This window comes from Nerophis ophidion, linkage group LG11, assembly GCF_033978795.1.
Source record: "Nerophis ophidion isolate RoL-2023_Sa linkage group LG11, RoL_Noph_v1.0, whole genome shotgun sequence".
In the NCBI taxonomy this organism is placed as follows: Eukaryota; Metazoa; Chordata; class Actinopteri; order Syngnathiformes; family Syngnathidae; genus Nerophis; species Nerophis ophidion.
Genome location: NC_084621.1, coordinates 46319873 through 46332412, shown reverse-complemented (window position 1 = coordinate 46332412; position 12540 = coordinate 46319873). Strand labels below are relative to the sequence as shown.

General features: G+C 38.5%; 1 protein-coding gene across 3 annotated transcripts in view; it reads left to right on the top strand.

Annotated features, from left to right (window-relative positions):
• LOC133562195 (F-actin-uncapping protein LRRC16A-like) overlaps nucleotides 1-12540 on the top strand; it is a 141941-nt gene that overhangs the window by 49330 nt on the left and 80071 nt on the right. For all 3 annotated transcript variants that reach the window (XM_061916153.1, XM_061916155.1, XM_061916154.1), the window contains one exon: nucleotides 9400-9450. In XM_061916153.1, the coding sequence (XP_061772137.1) occupies nucleotides 9400-9450 (51 nt within the window). The remainder of the gene's footprint in view (nucleotides 1-9399; nucleotides 9451-12540) is intronic.

Here is a 12540-nt window from a genome sequence, read left to right as displayed (position 1 = left end):
GTTGTCTGTTTATCTGTGTTGGCCCTGTGATGAGGTGGCGACTTGTCCAGGGTGTACCATGCCTTCTGCTCGATTGTAGCTGAGATAGGCAGCAGACCCCAAAGGGAATAAGCGGTAGGAAATGGATGGATGGATGGATGTTTAGAATGAAGTAGATGAATCCAGATGGATCTCTATTACAATCCCCAAAGAGGGCACTTTAAGTTGATGATTACTTCTATGTGTAGAATTGTTACTTATCATTGAATCACTTGTTTATTTTTCAAAAAGTTTTTAGTTATTGTTATATCTTTTTTTCCAAATGGTTGAAGAAAGACCACTATAAATTAGCAATATTTTGCACTGTTATAAATGATAAATGGGTTGTACTTGTATAGCGCTATACCTTCAAGGTACTCAAAACGCTTTGACACTACTTCCACATTTACCCATTCACACAAACATTCACACACTGATGGAGGGAGCTGCCATGCAAGCCGCTAACCAGCACCCATCAGGAGCAAGGGTGAAGTGTCTTGCTCAGGACACAACGGATGTGACGAGGTTGGTACTAGGTGGGGATTGAACAAGGGACCCTCGGGTTGCGCACGGCCACTCTACCACTGCGCCACGCCGTCCCTCTTTGGTATACATCCTGACATATACACTCATTTGAACACAAACGATGCCCAGTTGGATGCATGATGGTCATCATGGGGGTACTTGGATTAAAAAAATGTCCACAGGAGGTACATCACTGAAAAAAGGTTGAGAACCACTGGCCTAGTGGTTAGAGTGTCCGCCCTGAGATCGATAGGTTGGGAGTTCAAACCCCAGCCCAAGCCATACCAAAGACTATACAAAAATGGGCCCCATTGCCTCCCTGCTTGGCACTCAGCATCAAGGGTTGGAATTGGGGGTTAAATCACCATAAATGATTCCAAGGCGCGGCACCGCTGCTGCCTGCCCTGCCCACTACACCCCTCAATTCCCAGGAGGTGAACAAGGAGATGGTCAAATGCAGAGGACAAATTTCACCACACCTAGTGTGTGTGTGACAATCATTTGGTACTTTAACTTTAAGCTAATAGTACACTTACAGAGACTGTCAGCATCCTCTCTTCAAATGTCCGACGTCATTTATCCGCTTTAAATGCTAGCGTATCACAGATGTCCTGCCATATAAACAAGATCCGCTTTGCAAAATGAGAAAGTTACCCATGTTTTTAACACGATTAAAAGGAAACATGCTCACACTTTACATCTTACGAAAAACTAAACAAAAGCACGAGTGAGTGATGACGTCACGACTATTGTCGACAAATATGATTGTCAGCGACAGATTTTATTGTCGACGAATTGTTGCAGCCCTAATATGAACAACACCAAAAAATACGTGCCTTGTAAATTCTAAAAGGGGTTGATCAAACAGCGCTGCAGCAGAAAGTAAGCAGTTGTCAACATGAAATTAACTAGTAGGTTAACAAAAATCTATTGTTTAGAGAAAGGATGATACACTGTCAGCATTGTTGTAGTCGGTGCACAACATTTAAGAAGAGGGCAGGTTGATCTATAAATTTGTGGTGCTCTTACCAAGGGTACTATCACTATGATTGGCACTAAAATTATTAGGTTGATATTTCAATGTTTTCACAATATTTTTGTTTTTTGTTTTTTTGTTAGTATTTACAAACTCAGGAATACTTTCCCGAAAACAGGTAGGTATTGAGGGCAAACAACATATAATTCAAAAGAGTAGTGAATAGTAGTGTTTGCTTTTGTTTAGTTATTGTGTAATATTGACTTTTTTTTGATCCAACATACATTCATCCATTTTCTACCAATTGTCTCACTCGGTGTCACTTTGATGTTAAAAAAAAAAAGTAATTAAGAACGCATCTAAATGTTTTGTTAATATTGTTAAACTTTCAATAGCACTCACCATAAATGAATTTAAAAATGTAAAGTTAATACTGAACATGTGATCGAATTGGTACTCTCTCATGGATGATCACAATTGGCATCATAATCGCCTAATTGGAACATCGTAAATGATAATAATAATGAATAGTGTGATTTCTTTTAAACATAAGCAGACGTCCATTAACATGGTTCGTGTTTGTGCACATTAGTTAGTGATTAAATTGTCACAGAGAATTTAAGCAACAAACTCGTCCTTCCCATTTTTTCAGGATTGTGCAGGCGCCTATAGGCGCCAGCGACCCCAAAAGGGAATAAGCGGTAGAAAATGGATGGATGGATGTGCAGGCCTTCAATAGACTAATACACTGTGGTGTAGAAACTGCCGTCAACTCAGTGAAATTAAGAAAGCAGTTTAAAAATTAAAGAGCAGATTAGAGGGGCAGATTTATGCACAGTCTTGGCAACTGGTGCTCTTTACTAGCAGTAACGTTTGGCCACGCAGGGATGACTGTCTGTCTTCATCACATCAAACCGTACTACTTGTAGAGCGTAGGCCCAGAGCAACACAAAATACTGTCATACTGTGTTTTTTTGTTTACCTGGCTTGCATTTTTCTCTTTTCACAAAGACAGTGACAGTTTTTTTGTTTTTGTGTTCCCCTTAGTGGTTATGGTGTTTGTTTTATCTTTTATTGTATATTTTATTCATCATATACTCCAATGTCTACCTGCCATCTAATCTGCTTTCATGTAATTTTATTGTCTTCTTTGGTATGTTTCCCAATTGTTCTTTATGGATATGACTCCAACCAATTTTTCAACATTGCCATCAGGGATGTATTGTGCTGACAGGTTAAAAAAGATATCCTGTTGTATCTTTGAGGGACTTCAAGTGACTTTGGATTTTAAATGACTGAGTAAGAGTGAGAATGAATTTCTCAAAGATAATTACTGTAAGGAGTATTTTCTTTGTATGAGGATCCTTCTATAATGGTTCATGGTTGAAGTTTATTTAAAACATGCATACAATTACAACACGACGCATCATAATTTCCAGTTTCTCTTTTCTACATGTTCGAAAAAGAATAGGAAGAAGCAGAATTTATTTAATTCTAACCCTTTTCCATTTTATAGGAATTCCTAACACTTTTATTTGCTTCCTGTTCTCAATGTGTACACAATTTACTCCATAAATAATACAATTCTCATAAAAAATGAATACATTGTGATGTAAGTTGTATTTCATTTCATATACACCTGTAGTGAGATGGATAAGGTTATTTCATTATTAATAAGTTCAAAATGTTTATCATGGTTCTTGTTCTTTGTACTTTAACACTAAGTTTGAACAGTTCCTTAAAGGCCTACTGAAATTAGATTTTCTTATTTAAACGGGAATAGCAGGTCCATTCTATGTGTCATACTTTATCATTTCGCGATATTGCCATATTTTGCGGAAAGGATTTAGTAAAGAACATCAACGATAAAGTTTGCCACTCTTGGTACTTCCTGAAAAACCCTCGCCTTTACCGGAAGTCGCAGACGATGACGTCACATCTTGACGGCTCCTCATATATTCACATTGATTTTAATGGGAGTCTCCAACAAAAACAGTTATTCGGACCGAGAAAACGACAATTTCCCCATTAATTTGAGCAAGGATAAAAGATTTGTGTTTGAGGATGTTGATAGCGACGGACTAGAAAAAAAAAAAAAAAAGAGTTTAAAAAAAAAAACGCGATAGCATTGGGGCGTATTCCGATGTTTTTAAACACAATTACTAGGATACTTCTGGGAAATCCCTTATGTTTCTATAGAGTTGTTAGTGTTTTAGTGAGTTTAATATTACCTGATAGTCGGAAGGGTGTGTCCACGGCCGGGTGTTGACGCGCAGTGTCTCAGGCGAGTCGACGGCAACTGTATGGACGGCACAAGCTCAGCTTTTATCTGGTAAGAACTGACTTTTTAACCACAATTTTCTCACCGAAACCTGTTGGTTGACATTTGGTCTGGATTCATGTTTGCTTGACCGCGCTGTGATCCATAGTAAATTTTCACCTCCAGGAATTTTAAACAAGGAAACATTGTGTGTTTGTGTGGCTAAAGGCTAAAGCTTCCCAACTCCATCTTTCTACTGTGACTTCTCCAATATTAATTGAACAAATTTCAAAAGATTCAGCAACACAGATGTCCAAAATACTGTGTAATTATGCCGTTAAAGCAGACGACTTTTACCTGTGTGTGTGTGTGTGCGTAGCGCTCACACTTCCTAAAACCCTGTGACGTCACGCGTACACGTCATCATTACACAACGTTTCTAAGACGAAACTCCCGGGAAATTTAAAATTGTAATTTAGTAAACTAAAAAAGCCGTATTGGCATGTGTTATAATGTTAATATTTCATCATTGATATATAAACTATCAGACTGCGTCGTGGGTAGTAGTGGGTTTCAGTAGGCCTTTAAATTGGATCACATTAATGCATATGCATTGTTTGACCTCTTTACTTAGTCCATTCCGTAATTTAATTCCACATATTGAGATACCAAAGGTTTTAAGTGTTGTACGTGAAAATAAATGTTTTAAGTTACAGTTTTCTCTGAGTTTATGTCTCCTATTTGGATCAGAAGAATTGTTGTACATTCCTGGGTAGAATGTTATAGTTCATTCATTATAGACTTAGACTTAGACAAACTTTAATGATCCACAAGGGAAATTGTTCCACACAGTAGCTGAGTACAAAGGATGGAAAGGATAATAAAGTAGACAAAAAATGTACAGTAGAAGCAATATAAAATATAACACGTGTATTACTTACATATTATATATACAGTATATCATATATATGGATATATTATGTTATATTAATATTTTATAAAATACATGTACAGTATATACAATACATAACAAATCCCAATTACCATGTACAATATAACAGTATATGGAAAATGCTGCAACAAAAAAAAATGCAGCATAGAATAAATATATATTTATTGGCACCTAATGTTGCATGTTTTATGAGATTTGTAGTTCATTTCATCATTAATTAATATGCCCCCCAAAAAATGTTCATATACTCTTTCAATGTCTACTCCGTCTAATTGTATTTGACTTTCTCTTCTACTGTTACAAATAGCCTTATTTTAGTTTTTACTGAGATTCAAAGATAGTCTATTTTTTTCAAACCATCTCTTTAATTTATTAATTTATTTTGTTATTTGTATGAGCTTCTGTGTGTTCTCTCCTGAACAAAACACAGTTGTATCCTTTGCGAATAATACTAACTTTAAGACATTACAAATGTCGATGACATAGAGGTTGAACATATTTAAAGTTTGGTCCCAGTATTGATCCCTGTGTAATGCCACAGCAAATCTTTGTTGACAGAAATGTTAAAATGTAATATTTATTCTACACCTTTTTACAACATTCAAAATCATTATTAAAATAATGTTTACTGAGGTCTATAACGATACACAAACAACTAAAAGCATAGCAGTCAATATTACATACAGATAATGTGTTTTGAGGCATGCACTAAAATCAAATTAAGAGTTCTTAAAGGAAATTAAATTAGTTAAAATGTACCTACACACAGACATAATGATGCAATATGTACATACAGCTAGCTTAAATAGCATGTTAGCAACAATTAGTTTGCAGTAATGCAGTGACCAAATATGCATGATTAGCCCTCCACTTAAGTCAATGATATCAACAAAGCTCGCCTTTGTGCCTTCACGCACAACATTCGAAGTTTGGTGGACAAAATGAGACAAAAAAGGTTTGGCATAAAACACATCTTAGAAAGTCTGAGAAAGTTGTAAATGTACACAAACTGCGGTTAGTTCAAGGGCCGCTTAAATTAGGAGGACAAAACCGCGCTGGCCAAATAGTCTCTAATCAAAGACATGCACCTGGCGATAGGTTGATTGGCAACACTAAATTGGCCCTAGTGTGTGAATGTGAGTGTAAATGTTGTCTGTCTATCTGTGTTGGCCCTGCGATGAGGTGGCGACTTCTCCAGGGTTTACCCCGCCTTCCACCCGATTGTAGCTGAGATAGGCGCCAGCGCCCCCCGCGAACCCTAAAGGAAATAAGCGGTAGAAAATGGATGGATGGCACTGAAGTACGTTTAATATGAACAGCGGGATTTCTAACAATTAGGGAGGTTTGTGTCATGTTTGTCCTCCTACAGAAACCATATTAAAACAAAAAATATATTTTTTCATTTTCATATATTTTTTAAAAAGCTCGAGAGAGCCACGAGGCCGGCGCTAAAGAACCGCATGCAACTCGAAAGCCGCAGGTTGCCGACCCCCGGCCTAGCTTCACATATTGCTTCTTGTTGGTTTAGTAACTTTTTACCAAGTTCAAGGCCAGCCCTCTGATGCCATACAGTTAAAATGTTCTGATTAAGATATTATGATGAATTGTGCCAAAGACATGCACCTGGGGATAGGCTGATTGGCAACACTAAATTGGCCCTAGTGTGTGAATGTGAGCGTGATTGTCTGTCTATCTGTGTTGGCCCTGCGATGAGTTGGTGACTTGTCCAGGGTGTACACCGCCTACGTCCCGAATGCAGCTAAGATAGGCTCCAGCCCCAACCCCCCCCCCCCCCCCCCCCCCCCCCCCCGCAACGGATGTGTCAAATACTTTAGTTAGATCCATAAACACTGCAACTGCACACTTTTTACCACCTATTGCAGGGTTTCCCACACATTCATTTATTTGTGCCGGTCCGCCACGAAAGAATTAAGGCCGCCACAAATAACAAATAAAAAAAAAAGATATATATATATAAATGGGCTTCACGGTGGGAGAGGGGTTAGTGCGTCTGCCTCACAATACGAAGGTCCTGCAGTCCTGGGTTCAAATCCAGGCTCGGGATCTTTTTGTGTGGAGTTTGCATGTTCTCCCCGTGAATGCGTGGGTTCCCTCCGGTACTCCGGCTTCCTCCCACTTCCAAAGACATGCACCTGGGGATAGGTTGATTGGCAACACTAAATTGGCCCTAGTGTGTGAATGTGAGTGTGAATGTTGTCTGTCTATCTGTGTTGGCCCTGCGATGAGGTGGCGACTTGTCCAGGGTGTACCCCGCCTTCCGCCCGATTGTAGCTGAGATAGGCGCCAGCGCCCCCCGCGAACCCAAAAGGGAATAAGCGGTAGAAAATGAATGGATATATATATATGTATATGTATATATATATATATATTTTTTTTTCGGATTTTGACTCGCTCGACTGCTCATAAAAGCAATAGGACTCTGTCTGTGAAAGGAGCTTGTAGTTTCATATTATATAAATATGTAAATATTATATAAATATGTACATAAAGTGTTGTAATTATATTCCAACTCCGGGTTCTTCTTCGTCATCGCCGCTGCCACCCATCCCCCCCTGCCGCCCGACCACACCACCACAAATAGATGCCTGACCTGTGGGAAACACTGTATTGCATTAGTAATCTCCTCCGTTATTTCAATTAAAGCCATTGATGCTGAAATATTTGTTTTGTTTGTTTATGAAATTAAAGAACCAGGTCTGTAATTTGTAAACTGGTGTTTGCCTGTAGTCTTATGAAGTTGTACAACTTTTGTGATTTTCGTTTTTTTTGCAAATTTAAAGGCCTATTGAAACCCACTACCACCGACCACACAGTCAGATATTTTGTATATCAAAGATGAAATCTTAACATTGCAACACATGCTAATACGGCCGGGTTAGTTTACTAAATTGCAATTTTAAATTTTGCGCGAAGTATCCTGTTGAAATAGTCGCGGTATGATGATGCGTATGATGACGCGTGCGCGTGACATCACGGATTTTAGCGAACATTTTGATCCAGCACCGATCACAGCTATAAGTTATCTGCTTTAATCGCATAATTACACTGTATTCTGGACATTTGTGTTGCTGAATCTTTTGCTATTTGTTCAATTAATAATGAAGACGTCAAAGAAGAAAGATGTAGGTGGGAAGCGGTGTATTGCGGCCGCCTTTAGCCACACAAACAGAGCGGTCAAGCGAACATGGTTCCCTACCACATGTCAACCGGCAGGTTTGGTGAGAAAATGGTGGTATTAAGTCGGCTCTTACCGTATTTATGAGCGGAGAGCTTGCGTCATGCCTCGCCTCCTGCAGCTGCGGACTCTTTTGCCTCCTCCCAACGGCCGCCCCCGACCGTCGGATGCTTACACCGTAAAGGAAAAAAAAAAATCTCAGCCCGGCTGCTTTGCCTTGTCGAGAAACGTGGCTTCCATTGAAGACACTGGCGGTCACCACACCCGTGGCCACACCCCTCCGACTTTCAGGTACGACCATATAATTTCACTAAAACACTAGTAACACAATAAGCAGATAAGGGATTTTCCAGATTTATCCTAGTAAATGTGTCTAATAACATCTGAATCGCTCCCACTGCCCTTGTCTTTTTTTTTCTAGTCCTTCACTCTCACATTCCTCATCCACGAATCTTTCATCCTCGCTCAAATTAATGGGGAAATCGTCGCTTTCTCAGTCCGAATCGCTATCGCTGCTGGTGGCCTTGATTATTAACAATGTGAGGATGTGAGGAGCTCCACAACCCGTGACGTCACGCGCACATCGTCTGCCACTTCCGGTAAAGGCAAGGCTTTTTTATTAGCGACCAAAAGTTGCGAACTTTATCGTCGATGTTATCTACTAAATCCTTTCAGCAAAAATATGGCAATATCGCAAAATGATCTCGTAAGACACATAGAATGGACCTGCTACCCCCGTTTAAACAAGAAAATCTCATTTCAGTAGGCCTTTAAAGGTCAGCATTGAGTATGGGAGTTTGTTATGACAAGGAAATATCTGGCAGGCTTAGATAACGCTTTTGGTATATAGTTAGGGTTGTATCATCTTAAAGCACAAGCATTGGTAACTTTTTTTTTAACTTTTCATTGTTTCAAAGGTCTCAGTCCTTTTTGGCAGAATATTTTAATGAATAATTATTTCATGTTGTGTAAAAGAAATTCTATCTCAGAATGTCACTAATGGTATTTTGTGCAATCATTTGACATAGAGACGACAATACAATAATACCATACTGTGTGAACGTCTCAAAATACAGTGCACTTCTAAGGCTGATTGTCAGCATTTGAATGTAAAGTGTATGCGTTTCATCTATGCTTGCTAATGCATCAGTGTGTTATCTCTACAGCCTGGAAACTGTTCAATTCTCAGAATGCACCCCTTCAAATAGTGACAGGATATAGTGATAAAAAATATGCACATTTCTTTGTGGTTCACTGAGAGATATCGATTTTGATATGAAAAATCCGCAGGTTTTTTTTGTTTCTTAAACTTCCTTTTTCCAAGTCATGCATTTTTATCCTGATGAGTCAGCAGATATCCTCTCATGTATTCTGTGTCACTTCCTTTTTTACAGTTTTTCACAGTGTTCACTGCGACAGAATGCATATTTACTGCCACAGACTCATTATTTTCCCCCTCTCTTCCCTCTCAGGCTCTTGCATCTCAGCGAGCATACCTCCTGACTGCACGTATTCCCACCAAGGTAAGAAAAAAGTTAAACTTACAATATTTTAAAAAACACATTTTAATCTGACATACAGAACAAATTCATTCGGATAGCTGTCGGTCAAATATCTAACATGCAGTTGAGAGACGTTTCATATGCGCTCACGTGTGCGTTGCGTGTGTGGTTTCAAAATGTGGGATATGTTGCAAAGTGACGTGACGTCATCAAGGGTTTCAACGGAGCTATGTTTGTTAGCTTTAGCAGTTAGCTGCAGAAATTGGTCGGCTCTGATGGCAGCTCTTTTGAATCTTTTCACCGTGTTACTACCTCTTGTTAATAAAGAAATTGGATGTGCTTTGATACATGTCATATCTTCTTGTCAACAAACGGTATATTGTTTGGATGGCAACATTGTCACTTCAATCATTGATTTGTTGTTAATAATTCCCTGTGTGTGTGTGCGTGTGTGTGTGTGTGCGTGTGTGTGTGTGTGTGTGTGCGTGCGTGCGTGCGTGTGTGTGTGTGTTTGTGTGTCAGAGTGCGTGTGCACGTTGTCAGTAATGTTACCTCTTCCAATTTCATATCAAATTAATTTTATTGCGGTGCTGCTTGTTGCTTTCACAAGTAAAAAGATTTTTCCTGCATTGAACTTCATGCACTTATGACTCTGTCTTGTTATTGATTGCCACGTTTCATCAAGCTATCGCTAACAGTGTTATAACGGACCTAAAAGTAATTAATTAGAATACTTGTTACTCTTAAAAATAACGGCTGTTATTATTTAACTCCGTTATTACATAATACCGTTATTACAAACACTGAATACAAGTATGTACGTTTATGGTATAAGGTTAGTGTTTTTTTATACCTACTCTTATTCTATTATTCCAGCTAGCTCTATGCCAATTTTTATTTGATTTGCCGTAGACATAAAACTGATTAGAATTAGCAATTTAACATTACAATTTTAACACATTCTAATTTGGTAATGAAAACCACAACTGGGATGCACATTACAATCAAACATTTGGTGTGTTATAAATACAATATTCACAGTATAAACACGTGTTAGGGCACATCAAAAGACTATATTCAGCTTAATGGCAAAACTACTCTCTGACTCAGCAACACACCGTAGCCTATACATTACTGCCATCTAAAATCTTGGATTTGTAACTGCATGCAAATAAGAATCAGGAGTGTAAAAAAATAAATGTATAATAACTGGACAACACCTACTGTTAAGTATTGAATAAAACATTTTAAACAAATTAACATTTGAAGTACCAAAAATTGATATCGGTACTGATTGTTAGATACCGAGAATATTAGTATTGCATTGGCAACACCTTAATCTGATCGTGTTCCGTTTTTAAAAAGTCAGACGAACACACCTGGATTATGCGATTGAAAATCAGATCTCCTGAGTGGGTGTGTGCAGCCGGTGGGGACCCTCCGTATTGCACATGTGCCAGTCTCAACGCATGGAATATAACCTGGAAGCAGATACCTTTCAATAAAAACATAAGAAATGATTGTAATGAAGAGTAAACTGTTTATTTGCTTCACAAATTAAAAGAACAGAACATTTTGAAGTTGAAAAGGAAACAGATTTATTTAAGAAGGTAGCTAAGAAAATGTAGAACACCGGCTTAATTTGCACTCCCGAATCAAATACGAATTACATGAAATAGAATGACGCATACTGTACACAAACTGATGAACAATAACTCTGTATTCCACACAACTGGCAAGATAGTCCAGAACAATAGAAACCTTCATCTGGAACGGGGAACAAACTGTCTTTTCATTCTGATTTAAATCTCCTTCCACCAATCCACAGAGCCTTATGAATTCTAAAGTTTTGTTTCCATGATTGTCCAAACTAAAATTCCTGTCAAAAACTCTCCTGCCAGTATTTCTTTGCTACAGACCTACCTGTGTACGGGAGTCACACAGTGTATGACCAAGAGATAGATAGATAGATAGATAGATAGATAGTACTTTATTGATTCCTTCAGGAGAGTTCCTTCAGGAAAATTAAATAGTTGCATTATAGAGTGTGCATGGAAACTGGAATGTCACACTTTGGTGTGAAAATACTTATAACTGGACAATTTGAGAAATCTGATTAATTTAGTGCATGGAAACATTGTCACTGCCACATATTGGAGGCAATGCGTAGATCCCCCTGATGACATCACTGTACCATCATGGCTTGCACCATTTCCAGGAAATACTTAACTGTAGCGCCTTATACAGCTGTATTCTTTCCGGTCAATACTTGCCCTCAGGGACAGTTGTAAGTGATTGATTGATTGCATTACATGTGATGTTGTTCAAGTTGACCATCTGTCTGCTAGTTATGATTCCAGAGTTAGTTTGAGTAGTGCAAGAGTTTTCTAGTTATGATTCCAGAGTTAGTTTGAGTAGTGCAAGAGTTTTCTATTCCATGTACGCTCTTGTTACACACCTGCTTTATAAACCATTAAAGTTAAACTATTCAAGTAAGTACCAAAACCAAGTCTATACTTTCTACAGAAAACTTTGCTTGTCTGTCCTTTAAACCCTTGATTCAGTATTTTCACCCCCGCCCTTCCCTCAATCCAGATTACTTTGTGCTCTTGTCATTCCTTCCCCCACTCACTACTGTGCCAAAGGTCAGCAGGGATAACCTGCAATGTCTCGTTCTGAATGTGGTGCTTCAAATCCGTCATATCCCTCTGTAGCTGAATATATTTTTTTACCCAAGTTTCTTTGTTTGTAGCATTTTAAGTGTAACTCTGTACATACTGTAAATCAACTGATTTGTTGCCATATACATAACATACCATATAAATACCATATACCATCCTAATATCCATCCATCCATCCATTTTCTACCGCTATCTGATTTCAAATTAAGAATTCATATACAGTTTGGTGTGACTGTTTTCTTGAAACTTTATTGTAGAGCGGATGAGCCAACAATTAATTAAGATTTGTTGCTACGCCTTGTTCTAAAATAGGAGTCAAACTGAAAAAAGAACAGAACGTGTTGGAAAAGCATCTCTACGGCCCCATTTACACTATGCAGGATAAGGTTATCCAGGGTAAATCCCACCTAACCTTATCCGTGTCCACACA